This window comes from Pimephales promelas, chromosome 3, assembly GCF_988280905.1.
Source record: "Pimephales promelas chromosome 3, fPimPro1.hap1.1, whole genome shotgun sequence".
NCBI classification, from domain to species: Eukaryota; Metazoa; Chordata; class Actinopteri; order Cypriniformes; family Leuciscidae; genus Pimephales; species Pimephales promelas.
This window is the reverse complement of record NC_142771.1, coordinates 42,233,116-42,248,919: the sequence shown is the minus strand read 5'-3', so window position 1 is coordinate 42,248,919 and position 15,804 is coordinate 42,233,116. Positions and strand designations below refer to the sequence as shown.

Sequence of the window (15,804 nt, the reverse complement as noted above, 5' to 3'; positions counted from 1 at the left end):
ACAAAATATTTCTTCATAATTTATTGTCAATTTTAAATCATAGTACATTCACAATCCTCCCAACATAATGCACATATTTAATAATAATAATAATAATAAAACAAAAACACAAGGAAATAAAGCCATCTATATGTACAAATCCCTGTAGTTTTGTGTAACAGTGATGGAGGTGTACGATGCGGTCCGTCCCACTTCCAGTTGTCATGCCAACAGAACAAACAAAACCAATTTATTAATAAAAATTCAAAAAAATGAATGTGCGAAAAAGCCACATTGTAGATGATCATGCACTCTGTCTCTCCGCGTGCAGCTCGGCGACGCCTCTATTGTGTCATTTTGGGCATCATGGGTAAATCTCGGCTGAGAATGAGGTATTCATCTGCATAAGACACAGGAAGTGACACGAAACCGCGAGAAACGCATCATCATATGTTCCTGCGATGAAGCCGATGTGCGTGTGCTAACTCGCTCGGGTGTTGGTGTGTGTGTCTCCCAGTCACAGCTGATGGTGTGTGTGCTGGTGATGGTGGAGTCCAGTCCAGAAACTGTTCAGTGGATCTCAATGTGAACCTAAAAGGGGACAGAGATCTATGAGAACTCGACACACTGAGAGATGGGCCGGAACACACTCCTCTCCAGTTACAGGACACGGGAAGAAGAACAAGGACTAACCTGATCCGCTAGACTCTAGAGATAGATCAAATAAACACAGATATCTGGATTTTATACAAATCGTCCTTTTTAAACAGCGAGTCTAAAATTGAAGTTGATCAATTAATGGTCATAAAAACAACTTGGTCTGAATCACTAATGAACCACAGACAGACAGATATATAGACAGATAGATAGACTGGCAGACAGATTGATAGACAGACAGATAGACATATAAATAGATAGACAGATATACAGACAGACATATAGATAGACAGACAGATAGGTAGACAGATAGATAGATAGACCAGCAGATAGACAGGCAGGGAGATAGATAGACATAAAGATAGACAGACAGGCAGACAATAACAAATAGATAAACAAACAGACAGATATACGGAGAGACAGGCAGATATACAGGCAGATAGACAGGCAAACAGACAGACAGACAGTTAGATAGACAGACAGACAGACAGTTGATAGATAGATAGATAGACAGACAGACATACAGGCAGAGACAGATAGACAGACAGACAGATAGACAGACAGTTGATAGATAGACAGACAGGCAGACAGACAGACAGACAAACAGACAGACAGATAGATAGACAGTCATACAGGCAGAGACAGATAGACAGACAGACAGATAGACAGACAGACACATATAGACAGACAGATGTCTGTCTATATGTGTCTGTCTCTCTAGATAGACAGATAGACGGATAGACAGACAGATAGATAGACAGACAGACAGATAGATAGACAGTTAGATACACAGACAGACAGACAGACAGTTGGATAGACAGACAGATAGATAGACAGACAGACAGATAGACAGTTAGATACACAGACAGACAGACAGACAGACAGTTGGACAGACAGACAGACAGTTAGATAGACAGACAGACAGACAGTTGATAGATAGATAGATAGACAGACAGACATACAGGCAGAGGCAGATAGACAGACAGACAGATAGACAGACAGTTGATAGATAGACAAACAGACAGACAGATAGATACACAGACAGACAGACAGACAGACAGACAGACAGACAGATAGATAGACAGTCATACAGGCAGAGACAGATAGACAGACAGACAGGCAGGCAGACAGACAGATAGACAGACAGACACAGATAGACAGACAGACACATATAGACAGACAGATGTCTGTCTATATGTGTCTGTCTCTCTAGATAGACAGATAGACGGATAGACAGACAGATAGATAGACAGACAGACAGACAGATAGACAGTTAGATACACAGACAGACAGACAGACAGACAGTTGGATAGACAGACAGATAGATAGACAGACAGACAGATAGATAGACAGTTAGATACACAGACAGACAGACAGACAGACAGACAGACAGTTGGACAGACAGACAGACAGTTAGATAGACAGACAGACAGACAGTTGATAGATAGATAGATAGATAGATAGATAGATAGATAGATAGATAGATAGATAGATAGATAGATAGATAGATAGACAGACAGACAGATAGACAGACAGTTGATAGATAGACAAACAGACAGACAGATAGATACACAGACAGACAGGCAGACAGACAGACAGACAAACAGACAGACAGATAGATAGACAGTCATACAGGCAGAGACAGATAGACAGACAGACAGGCAGGCAGACAGACAGATAGACAGACAGACACAGATAGAGAGACAGACACATATAGACAGACAGATGTCTGTCTATATGTGTCTGTCTCTCTAGATAGACAGATAGACGGATAGACAGACAGATAGATAGACAGACAGATAGACAGTTAGATACACAGACAGACAGACAGACAGTTGGATAGACAGACAGTTAGATAGATAGACAGACAGACAGTTAGTTAGATAGATAGACAGACAGACAGGCAGACAGACAGTTAGATAGATAGAGACAGACAGACAGACAGACAGACAGACAGATAGATAGATAGATAGACAGACTAGCAGATACACAGGCAGAGAGATAGATAGACATACAGATAGACAGGCAGGCAGACAGACAGATAGACAGACAGACACAGATAGAGAGACACACATATAGACAGACAGATATCTGTCTGTCTATATGTGTCTGTCTCTCTAGATAGACAGATAGACGGATAGACAGACGGATAGACAGACAGATAGATAGACAGTTAGATACACAGACAGACAGACAGTTGGATAGACAGACAGTTAGTTAGATAGATAGATAGACAGACAGACAGTTAGATACAGACAGACGGACAGATAGATAGACAGACAGATAGACATATAGATAGACAGACAGACAGATAGACAGACCAGCAGATAAACAGGCAGAGAGATAGATAGACAGACAGACAGACAGACAGACAGACATATAGATAGATAGATAGATAGATAGATAGATAGATAGATAGATAGATAGATAGATAGATAGATAGATAGATAGATAGATAGATAGATAGATAGATAGATAGATAGATAGACTCGCACCTGTAGTCGCACGTTGAACATCATGGAGGCGATGACATAGAGGTAAGGGAATCTGAGTCTGAGTCTCCAGGCGAGATCGAAGAAGATGAGCAGAGTCCGACTGAGCCCTTTAGAGAACAGCCCGTACGAGCCCGACACACGCAGCACCAGATGCGCCAGAGCCGCCATAAGAGGACGCTTCCCTGCTGACGCCCCTCACACGCGACACATGATGAGCGAGCGTGCGTTACAGCGAGCGTCTGACAGTCCTCATCTCACATCAGTTGAAATCATCATCACCATCATCCTACACCTTGCTGTTACTCTCAATCTATGCTCAAGATGCGCTCGCGACCGGATGTTGTCAACTTCTACTTCCTGTAAACGTCATGCAGTGTAATCGTAGTTTAGTTCCCTAACATTAATGATAAATAAAATAATATCGTTACCCTCATGGCCTTTTTATATTTAATTGTATTATCTCCTCTTATTTTTACTTTGTTATTTTTGTTTTCATAGCAATTTTTTTTTGTTTTATCCCGTAAGTTCAGATGTCATTGAACATGTTATGTGTTTACAAAAAACTGTATATCATTATGTCTCTGTACAGTTGAAAACATATTACTACTACTACTACTAACAATAAAGATTATTGTTAAATAAAATAAAAATAAATCAAATTAAATATAAAAACGTTATTGTTAAATAATTAAGCCATCTTGCTGAAAAATAATAAATTAATCAAGAGATTTAAAATAAAGCATAACTGTGTGAATCCCTGAGTACACAGTCCTAAAGCTGATTAAAAAGTGTCTTAATAAATGTGTATCATTCTGAACACTGTTAGATAGATAGATAGATAGATAGATAGATAGATAGATAGATAGATAGATAGGTTTTAGCTGTTGGACTTTTATTCTGGAGGGAACCGAGCGGAAGTGCGCTTGTAAATCTGCAGGAGTCACTTCCTGTCTTGGGTGGTGGCTTCAAACTTTCTTACTCGACTTCATTCCTGTGTGTGGGAATGAGAGGAGGAAGAAAACTTAATCTACAAAAGCGTCTTAATCCCCAGTCGCAATAAGTGTTGTTTGAACAGCGTCGTTTATTTGACCGATCTCTTGTGTAATTTCGCGCGGAGGGAGAGTAAATATCGAGTTGAAGTCATGCAGGCCATCAAGTGTGTGGTCGTCGGAGACGGGTGAGTAACTTTGCTGTCTCGGTACTGACATTTTGTCCCTCTAAAGAGGACTTTACTTACTTATAATGACTTCTACTGAGTCTCCAAGCCTGCTGAACTGCCGCTTGAGACCGCGTTTATGGCCTCGATGACGCCTGACTCCTGCGTGACGTCACGCGCACGGTTTTATTTTTTTATTTTTTATTGAAGAATAAGTCAAAACAAAAATACCAATTAAAAAATTCAAATCAATGCAAGGGAGATGTATAAACAATGCTAATATTTTAGAGGGTCTAAATGCTTGTACCATTTAAATAGCTTTCCTGAAATTTAGCCATTAAAATAAAGAAAGTCGTAATAAAGGTGCATGTTGGTTTTTGGAGTTTACATATATCCACAAAAGAACATCTTTCCACTATAATATTACATTTCCATCAATATTTCCAACAATAAAAGCAAATAAGTAATGTTTAAGTAATGTATAGCAGGGTATATTCTGTGAAGTTTTGAAGATACTACTTTCACATTGTTTAAGAGATTTCTTCCAGTCAACATCCCTCACAAACCTGACTCCAATATGCAATTACATTTGGACTCGAAACAACATCATTATTGATAGGTTATGATTATTACACCAGATTTTCCCTCCAGGGATTTGGTGCGATGATAATCTAATCTTATTGCCGTTTAAACAGAAATCACAGCCAACACAACTGCGAATTCCCTCGGCGGTCTGGAAATATTATAGATTGCCATTAATTCCCTAAAAGTATAAAAAGGTGGCCATCTGGATTATATAATTGGCCCACCAAAACAATAGCCTCTTATTCAGAAACCAATTTTCAAAGAAAGCAGTCTTGTGTAAATCAAATGTCCTTATTCCATTTGAGAAGTATTTAATTGGTGAGGTAAAAAGTTGTTTTGTAAGTTAAAACCACTTAACTGTCACCGTCCCACAGGTGGGACGTTTGCCACTATATTTTTAAAACAATAATATCTTAGTAAATACCTTAAATAATATTGACAAACTATATATCATTTGAAAGCTTACAATCTCTAATTTCCATATTTGGTGACTGATTTTCAAAATATATTACATAGGAGCCATAATTTATCAATATAAAACAAGAATATTTTCATACTCATAAGGCGTGTTCAGACCTTTATTTTAAAATAGCAGTAAACATGAAAAATCATGAAAAAATGGTAGATACCTCAGTTTGTTTTCATGCCAAAAGTTCAAAAGATAGAATCCATTCAATTATTTTGGAAAAAAAAGGTCTGAAAAGTTTGAAATCTCAAGAAAAAAATAATAAATTCACCATTTGTGACGTGTCAGCTAGCTATGACTTACATGCGTGTTCTTTGTATGTGTTTCTTAGAGGTTCAATTCATATCAAAATCTGCCAAACTTCCCATGCTACTTCTGAATAGGATCTCTACTTCAGAAATTGTATGAAAGTTGTGAAAATAATGGTTCATATCACTCAAAACACGAATGGAAATGCAGGCGCCCTTATATGGGCAGTAATGGAGTCTGATTGTGCCCTAGTGAAAAAGTTTGGTACTGCGCTCAAACAAAATCTTACTGAAAGCTCATTTTTTGAGATATCAACCTAAAATTTGAAACACAACTTGTTCAGATTTTTGGCTTTGATCTTTCTGCCATTTTAGAGTAGCCCAGGTTTTGAAAATATATATTTTATGTAAAATATGAATAATTAATATTTTTACATTGTACATTTTCATAAACTCAAACTTCTATAACTTGTTTTCTGTTTCACTTTCTTAATTTATTTCACTTCTACAAAAATCTGCCAACTGTCTTCTTTAAAACAAGACCAATCATATGTCTATATTCCAAAGCATTCTTGAATTACAACCATTTAAGTTCGAAATGTGCATTTTCATGTCTATTCAAAAAAGGGGGGGTGACAGTTAACAGGTTAAACTGAACATGCTAGAAAAGCTTGATGATTAAAGTTTGATAATCTCCAAATATGGAGGAGAATAATATCCCAAACAGAGACTGGATACCTAACAAGTTGTCTAATTGTTTAATGTAGTGATATTCATTAAGTCGTAAAAATTTAAATTACATTTAATTACATTAAAATGTAATTTCCCTTTTTTCCGAGCAAAATCAACAAGCATCTTATCAATCTCCTGATATTTTACGATCAGCCCGAAGAGCTTTATAATCATTACACAACACTCCCTCTTAATGACAAGCCTCTTTAAAGCCACTGATTAAACTTCCTTTTATTTTTAATTTTTTCGTTAATCGGATTGAACTTCTATTCTGTTGATTCGTATTTATTGTAATGGGTATTACGTCTGTCTTGACTTTGTAGAAACACTGATGATTATTCTTTGACACTTCTTAACATTCAGAAAACTCTTCTAGAAAGCTCTTCGATTGTTTTAAGAGTGAATTCATGCACAATTTAGATGGATAAAAATGTAAATTCTGTCATTAATAATTTCTCACCCTCATGTCGTTTCAAACCCGCTCATCTTCGGAACTGAAATGAAAATGTTATTGATGAAATCTGAGATTTGTCCCTCCGTCGACGGACTAAGCAATTACTTGACACTTCAAAAAGATCGTAAAAAATTAATCCATATAAATCGAGCGGTTTAGCCTGAATTTTCTGAAGAGACTCGATCACTTTCTATGATAACATTGAATTTAGGCAGAACTAAGCATTTGAATATCACCTTCCTAAGACATAACTGGCAGATATAGAGTGACGACTATGACTGATATCATACTGTAATAAAGATCTCAATGATTTATAATACAAGCGATCAAAAGTTCATCATCAATCTCAGCATCTGCACCAGATTTCATAATCTTGCTCCATGTTCTCACTGCATCTTAAACGCTTAAACAATGTTAGACAAAACATAAATGCATATGCAGTTTTTAATTTAAAAAAAATTTTTTCTTTTAGATTCTTTATAAAGGTTCAATAAACTTCCATATTTATACATCAAACTTTACATAGTTGGACTATTTAATTCAGTAAATTGTAATTATACAACTAATTAGATATATTAATTTACTTCATGGACTATCTCTAACGGGTTAGGATTGGGATTCCGATTCTTATTCATTTCTAATTTCAATTCCAATAAGGTAAAGATACAAACTTGGATATCATTCACATTTAGTCTTATTCTAAAACATTTAAAGGATTAGTTCACTTTTGAAAACTTTTGCTGATAATTTACTCACCCCCATGTCATCCAAGATGTCCACGTCTTTCTTTCTTCAGTTGAAAAGAAATTAAGGTTTTTGATGAAAACATTCCAGGATTTTTCTCCATATAATGGACTTCAATGGGAACCAAACGGTTCAAGGTCCAAAAGACATTTTCAGTACAAACTACAAACTGTTTAAAGGGCTTTAAACGATTACAGACAAGTAATCAAGGGAAACGATCGCTCATTTAATAAATAAATAACAAAGTTTTATAAGCTCAAATGCTCGCCTTGCTCTGTTCTGTGATGCGCGTTCGTGACTCATCTTCTCCTTGATCTTATAAAACTTAAACTTTGTTATTTATTTATTAAATAAACGATCGTTTCTTTTGATAAGACCCTTATTCATCATCTGGAATCGTTTAAAGCCCTTTGAACAGTTTGCACTGAAACTGTCTTTTGGACCTTGAACCGTTTGGTTCCCATTGAAATCCATTATATGGAGAAAATCCTGGAATGTTTTCATCAAAAACCTTAATTTCTTTTCGACTGAAGAAAGAAAGACATGGACATCTTGGATGACATGGGGGTGAGTAAATTATCAGCAAAAATGTTTTTAAAGTGAACTACTCCTTTAATTGCAGTCATTAATTACAAGTATCTGATTCCTGCCCTCGAGTTTTCGATTCCAGGATTGGAATGAATTTTCGATTCCCAACCCTAGTTGGGGTTTGATTTATTTGCATGTAATTATGCATAATTTATAGTTATTACGATGCATGAAACGCACAACAAGGATGCATTAAAATAGTGTTTCCAACTATTTTTTTCTCCTAGTTTACATGTTAAAAGATTAATTGCATTGTAAAATGAACTGCATTATCTAATAATTGAGGCATTATGTTTCAATTTAAATGTGCACGGCTTCTTTTTATTGTTGCATTTTAAAAAGTTTGCAAAAAAGCTTTCGGTTTTAGGAGGAAGTGAACGGCACAAAATGGGATTTGAGCCCTACAGCGATTTAGTCATATGAGAACGCTTTTGATCCTGATGACTCTGTCCTCAGACTAGTTTTTCAACCTGTTACTGTTAATATCATGTGTCACGATGTTTACTGTCATCGCCTTTACCTGTGTTCTTCCTTATTACAGAGCTGTGGGTAAAACATGTCTGCTGATCAGCTACACCACCAATGCCTTTCCTGGAGAATACATCCCCACAGTGTGAGTGTGTTTGCTCAAATACACACACACAGCTGTATAAACACAGAAATCACTTCATGACTTCTAGATTAGCTTAAAGATTCCTCCAAGAAAAAGTTTCCCTTTTAGGATAGAAAAAACAGTCGGCCTAGAAACAAGGTGCAATGTTACATTATTAATCTAAATATCATATTACTGTAATCTTCAGTCAATATTGGAATAGTTAGCAACAATGTAACCTGTCCTCGCCCTCCTTCCTTTTTTACATTCAGTCTTTGTGTCTCTGGTTCCTTGTTAAGCCAAGCAACGCTATTGTTGTTATTGTTTTTCTTACTTTGATGCAGGGCTCGAGACTAACGGCGTCCTATCGTCCTGGGGACGATAGAAAATGTGTTTAGGACGAACAGAAATATTCTCCAGGACGCCTACAGGACGAAAGACATTTTGTATGTGTGTTCACAGGGCTCGAATTTCGGCGCGGGTATTGCGCATAATTCTAATCATTCCCGCAGGTCTCCTAATTAAAATTCGGGATATTCCCGCAATCGTAATCCACATAGATAAAATGCCAGACGCAATTTCACAAACAGCGTGAGTGTTCAGCGGTTGACGGGATATTCACTTGCACAATCGGGCCAGCAGTGCATCGTGAATGAAGTTTACCATTTGCACGTCTTTTTAAGTCTTTACCAGTTTAAACATTCAGGCGATTTTAAACTGATCAGTGCTCGCGCACTCTCTGGGATGATGCGCACATACATAGAAAATCCGCCTCAAGAACAGCTGGCCAGTAACAAAAGTTATTTTTCACGGATTATATTGCATTTAACATGCAAAAACTGTGTCAATTTCGGACTTCGTGAGTATAATAGTCTAAACATAGTCGGTTTTGTCTTTAATAAGCATAAAACCCTTGCCAGCATAATGAACACAGACATAGCTGCTCCCGACGAGCTGGATGGCGCCTTGTATGGCTGACACCGCTGTCGGTGTATGAATGTGTGTGTGAATGGGTGAATGTGAGGCAACATGTAAAGCGCTTTGGTGGCCATTAGGTCTATGAAAGCGCTATATAAATGCAGTCCATTTACCATTTTAAAATGATACCAAACTTAAGTCTGTGCTCCAAAGCGTCACATTTTTATGACAAGTTTTTTTCTTCTTTTTAGCTATGTGTAACTTTTTTTTAATTGATGCACAAGGGTTAAGCTGTTTCATACCTATACATGGAAACTGCTCTCTGGGTCAGCGGCAGCAAACTTCAATATTGGCTGTGATTGCACTAGTCAAAGCTTTAAGATTTTGATCTTTTAACAGTTAATCATGTGGCTCTAATTTGTTAAATAAACATATTTAATGCTACATAAATTAATGCTAAAGTCCTCCGAGACCTTTTAAATCACAAGATTTGCTTGTCACAAGAGGCATAAATAGTTTTCCATAAGAAATATCCAGTTTAGCGGGCAATATACTGAAATATGTGTAATGAACATTATAGAGTGTCCTTTTATTGTGGGCAGCCTAAGGCACACCTGTGCAATAACCATGCTGTCTAATCAGCATCTTGATACGCCACACCTGTGAGGTGGATGGATCTCAGCAAAGGAGAAGTGCTCACTAACACAGATTTATGAAGAATATTTGAGAGAAATAGGCCTTTTGTGTACATAGAATAGAAAAGTCTTAGATCTTTGAGTTCGGCTCATGGAAAATGGGGGCAAAAACAAAAGTTTGTGTTCGTAAGTTTGTTCAGTGTAGATGTCTTAGAGCAGCTGTGATTCGACCATTTAAAACGGGGTCTTCCAGAGAGATGTGCAATAAAGTATTTTAATGTGAGCATGTTTGAGTTTTGTAAAGCCTCCTGTCATCTGTGGGTTCTGCATTTGCTTACAGTCAGCTTTTTAACCTGGTGATCATGATAACATCCTAATAATCAGAATTGCATTGCCTTTCAATTGACAGATTTGATAATTATTCTGCGAATGTGATGGTGGACGGGAAGCCAGTGAACCTGGGTCTGTGGGATACAGCAGGACAGGAGGATTACGACAGGCTCCGCCCCCTGTCCTACCCTCAAACAGTACGATCACACCTCTCACAACTTATACCGTTTTACACAATTGCTTAGACACATTTAAACCACAGGGCTGTTGAATGATTGAATCTGATTGGTTGACTAACTTTCGAAGGTGTGCAATTATTTTCAGGGAAACGCACGGCTAAAGTAGTTCCGGCAGGTTTGACCGCATTACAGTTTCCATATCACTGCGCGTAGTCAACTATAATAACGAAAAAATAGGATACAATTCATAACAAGAATACACATCCATGCCATTTCCGATGTCTAACTTCACAATCAATGTAAAACATGCAGTTTAATTTGAAAAAGAAAGTAGTAAATTAAACTGAATATATAAATAAATTGGTAGTCCTTCTGCACGGGTTTTCGTAGAAAATATAACAAATAAATAATTATTGATAGGCCTATACTTGTTAAAAGTGCTTTGTGTTTCTTTTATTAGACTAGTCTATCGTCAATTATATACAAAAAAGAATGAACGAATTAAAACGAATTTAATAAATAATATTGACGCCAATGTCTCCTCTCTCTCATAACTGCATTAATAACTGCATAAAGCCGGGGACACACTTACCGTAAGGCCGGTTATGAATGTAATTTGATACTTATGACTGATCATGCCCAAACACGTGTTCAGCGCATTCAGTCTGTGTTTTAATAACAAACACTTAACAAACATCTTGAAATACTCAATCTGAACAATGTTTCAAGGTGTGGTTACTGTAGTACTCCGGGCCGTTGAATTATTAGAAAAATAAAGCACACATCTGCTGTCAATTATTCATTACTTCTTGAAACCTTCACCCATTTCTCACAACATTAAACACAAATCCAAAACTCTCCAAACCATTGACCATTCTGGCAAAGTCAAACAATTTCTTCAAAACCATTTTATTTGTGTTTAAAATCAAGTATGCTTTCAGATCATACAGAGATAAGTCAATAAAACAAGCACTACAGACAAAACTAGCACTTGAAAAAATACAATATATTAAAAAATACTGCAAAAGCCAATAAGGTCAAATTTATTATTAAAAAAAGGTAAATCTAAATTTGCAGTTGTTTAACTTTGGCCCCGCTTGTGTTCAGTGCTTTGAAATATAAATCAATGTGTTTAGAGTGTGTGTCAGTGTTTCATTGTAGTCTCGAGTTTCTTCCAGGAACACGTCACAATATTTCTCATTATAATAGTTCATATGCAGAATAAAGGGGCGGGGCCTCGTTCAGTTAGTTAGTGTGTTGAAACTGGCGGTTATGGTAAGGGGTGGGGCATTTCCCAAACACACTCGACCAATCACAACACACTGCTCCAGCCGACCAATCAGAGGAGGGGATTCATTGAGACAGGAACTAAACAGAGCGTTAAGGCCCTGATATACTTGCAACGAAGTTTTGGTTCATCTTGGAAATACCAAGATGGCTGTGGATGAACACCAGTTGGCTTTGGCTGCTACAATGAACGAGTTAGACATGGCTTTGTCTTTAAATCTTTGTCCACTTAAATTAACAGTAATGGAAAGATATAATCAAGACTGTGTTTTATGATTGATGATGACTAAATTTCCAGTTACATTAACTTTATATCGGTAATGTATGCAACCACACATTTTTTAATGATTAACTAATAGCATTTGCATTCATGTTTCATCTCCTGTGTGTTCTTTTAATATTGTCATACGTTTCTTCGAGTGCTCATGGTCACTTCAATGCAACGGCACTTCTTGTCAAATTTCAGTGTCTTGCACAGTTCTGGCTGTAATGCATACCACATAAAGCACGTGCATATTAGTTTAATGCTCTTTAAATACTCAATGAACACATCTTCATTGGTACATCCCCAATGCTTTTGTCCCACAGGACGTGTTCCTCATCTGCTTCTCCCTTGTGAGTCCTGCCTCTTTCGAGAACGTCCGTGCAAAGGTGAGCGCTGTCTCCTTCAAAGTACGAGGTAAAATGGCAAGCCGTTTTAACTTTTATTCATTTCCAGGAGATGAATTCTTGATATCAACCATTCAATTGCTGATATTTGTAATTGTATTTTCACTTGTTGAAATGTTTCAAAATCAATTGTTGATATCAAGAATAGATTTTTTTACTAGTAGAAATATCATTTTTGATATGATCAAATATTTGATCTTGATATTATATCACTAATTACATTGTTACTATTAAAAATGTGAATTCCTGATATCAATAATTAAATTGTTACTAGTTGAAATGTCTATTCTTGATATCAACAATTCAATTGGTACTAGTAAAAAAATTCATTTTTGATATCTGAAAATGTATTTCTGATATCAATATTATTTCAGATATCTAAAATGGCTTTCTTACTAGTAACAATCACATTCATGATATCAGAATTTAACATTGTCACTAGTGAAAATTGAATTATTGATATCAAAAATGAGCATTGTTATTAGTAGCTATTCAATTGTTGATATCAAGAATAGACATTTCAACTAGTAACAATTGAATTCTTGATATCAAAAATAAAGGTTTTTACTAGTAATAATTGTATTTCTGATATGTGAAATTGGTATTTCAACTAGTAAGAAATTAATTCTTGATATTAACAATTGGTTTTGAATAGCTGTAAGTGAAAATACAGTTACAGATATCAGCAATTATAATTTTTACTAGTTCAAATTCAATTGTTGATGTCAAGAATTATCATTTTAACTAGTGGAAATGTAATTCCTGTCATCAAAAATTTCCATTGTTACTAGAAGAAATCTAGTTCCTGATATCAATGACTATTATTTTAACTAGTGAAAATATAATTGTTTATCAAGAATTCATATCCTGGAAATGATTAAAAGTTAAAACGGCTTGCCATACTAGCAGACATTGTTACCAGTGTTGGATGTTGTGATGGATGTGGAATGCCGTGTGTGTTCAGTGGTATCCAGAAGTGAGACACCACTGTCCAGCCACTCCGATCATCCTGGTGGGAACCAAGCTTGATCTGAGAGACGATAAGGACACCATCGAGAAGCTGAAGGAGAAGAAGCTCACTCCCATCACGTATCCTCAGGGCCTGGCCATGGCCAAAGAGATCGGTAGGTGCTTAAACACGCCGCCAAAACACTTCTTTAGTAGTGCACTTCACCTTACAGGTGCTGTGTGTCATTTGTTTTCTGGACTAAAGCATACAAACACCAGATACATGCTGAGTTCACACTAGGGCACGATACTGAACAAAAATTTGATATGCGATGACTCATTAGATAATGTGATATTTGATATGCTTAAGTTACATACACACAGCAAAATCCCTAGTGTTAAATTAACACTTTAAAGTGTGAATTATATCAACTCTGAGCAGAGTGTTAAATGAACACTGAAGCAGTGTTAAAGTTAATGAGATAATTAAGTGAATAATTGAGTGATTGAGCATTATTGAAGACACCTGATGATAACAAGCAGAATCTCTTAAGGAGAAAACCGTAATTTTAAGTCACCATTATGGTGATCAGTGTTTGCTTTAGCTGGGCTCTTGACCCTTAAATCTTTAACTTTAGATTTTGTTTGGCTATTTTTGTTTGTTATAACAGCCACATGAACAAATAGAAAAGGTGATCTGATGGTGATGGTTGTGTTTTAACAATCATTAATTCATCTGAATCGCTGAACTCATCAAGAGCATAAATTCTGAGTTAAATTTACCTTATGGATTTTAGCAGCACGGTCATTTTAGAACATACCATTTTTAGCCTTTTCAATGAAATCCACACAATCAAATAAAAAAAAATTAAAAAATCCCAAAAATATTTTATGTAGGCTCACACAGACATCAAGAATTGGCGTATAAATCTCAGCAATGGTGACAAACAGATCACCTCTGAACATAAGATCATTATTTATTCATGTAGCAATGTAAGATGGGAGGTATGAATGAGTTTTGATTGGTGGCACCTAGAATGCACTGCCACATGCTTTATAATTGTCACCATTGTTGAGATTCACAGGCTAATTAAGATAAGGCGCACCTTCAATGAATGACCTATTTTCGAACATTTTTCGTATATAGGGCGCACTGGATTATAAGGCGCATAAGATACTGCAGTCACACGTTTGACTGGGTTTGTGTTATGCATCCACTAGATGTGCTAAAGGGAATGTAGCGAGTGCGCGACGCCGGAGGTGAGGCGTTTTTTTAGTAAGCATGAGCGCGCTGGGGCGGGCACGTAACTTACATTCGCAGCCTGACTCATATGAGTATTCAATGTGCGCGGCTCGCTGACAGCAACAGCTGGCTGATTTGAATGGGACGACCCGGTTACTGTGAATGGGGAGCGCTTTATGAACATTATGTGACGCGCGAGCAGCTCCGGGGACGGTGTGTCTGACACATATAACCTGATTTATACGAGGTTGAACTGGCCGTGTAACAGAGCGGGCATAAGATGGACACGAGCGCGTGTTCGCGGGCGAATTTAATAACGCAGAGCATTGTTATCCAATTAATCAATTGATCCATATATGAGGCGCTCCGGATTATATGGCTGACTGTCGTTTTTTGAGAAATTAAAGGCTTTTAAGTGCACCTTATAGTGCGGAAAATACGGTAAATTGTATAAGTGAAACTTTTAAGACAATTTTGTTAAATGTTAAAAATTTGATGCTGTACAAGGTCACTGCTGCTATAATTAATAAAGTAAACCTAAGCCTAATAATAAAGTAAATAATAATCAAACCCAATAAAGTAAACCTCAACCTCAGAAATTAGGCTCTTTGAAGATGTTTGTCCTGAATCCGTGCTTTTGTGTGTGTGTGTGTGTTAGGGGCGGTGAAGTACCTGGAGTGCTCGGCGCTCACACAGCGCGGGCTTAAGACGGTGTTCGACGAGGCCATCCGGGCCGTGCTGTGCCCCCCGCCGGTCAAGAAGAGGGGCAGGAAATGCTCACTTCTCTAGAGACTGATGCCACCCAAACTATGTTTCTGAAGGAGAAATGAGACCCGGCTTTCATCGATCAACTTTTCCTCCATTGTAATCACCAGTTCAACTTTACACACTTCCCAAAA

The 15,804-nt window shown here is 37.0% G+C and overlaps 2 protein-coding genes across 2 annotated transcripts; one reads left to right on the top strand and one right to left on the bottom strand.

The window, feature by feature from the left end:
- Positions 1-6: 6 nt before the first annotated feature.
- smim10l3 (small integral membrane protein 10 like 3) lies at positions 7-3,496 on the bottom strand. The gene is made up of 2 exons (XM_039675230.2): positions 3,132-3,496; positions 7-570 (listed from the first exon to the last, which is right to left on the bottom strand). The coding sequence occupies exons 1-2, from the start codon at positions 3,297-3,299 to the stop codon at positions 550-552; spliced, it is 189 nt and encodes a 62-aa protein (XP_039531164.1). The 5' UTR covers positions 3,300-3,496; the 3' UTR covers positions 7-549.
- A 569-nt stretch (positions 3,497-4,065) lies between these two features.
- rac1b (Rac family small GTPase 1b) lies at positions 4,066-15,804 on the top strand. The gene is made up of 6 exons (XM_039675235.2): positions 4,066-4,308; positions 8,646-8,717; positions 10,659-10,776; positions 12,634-12,696; positions 13,679-13,838; positions 15,564-15,804. Exons 1-6 carry the CDS (start codon positions 4,274-4,276, stop codon positions 15,692-15,694), a joined length of 579 nt encoding a protein of 192 aa, XP_039531169.1. The 5' UTR covers positions 4,066-4,273; the 3' UTR covers positions 15,695-15,804.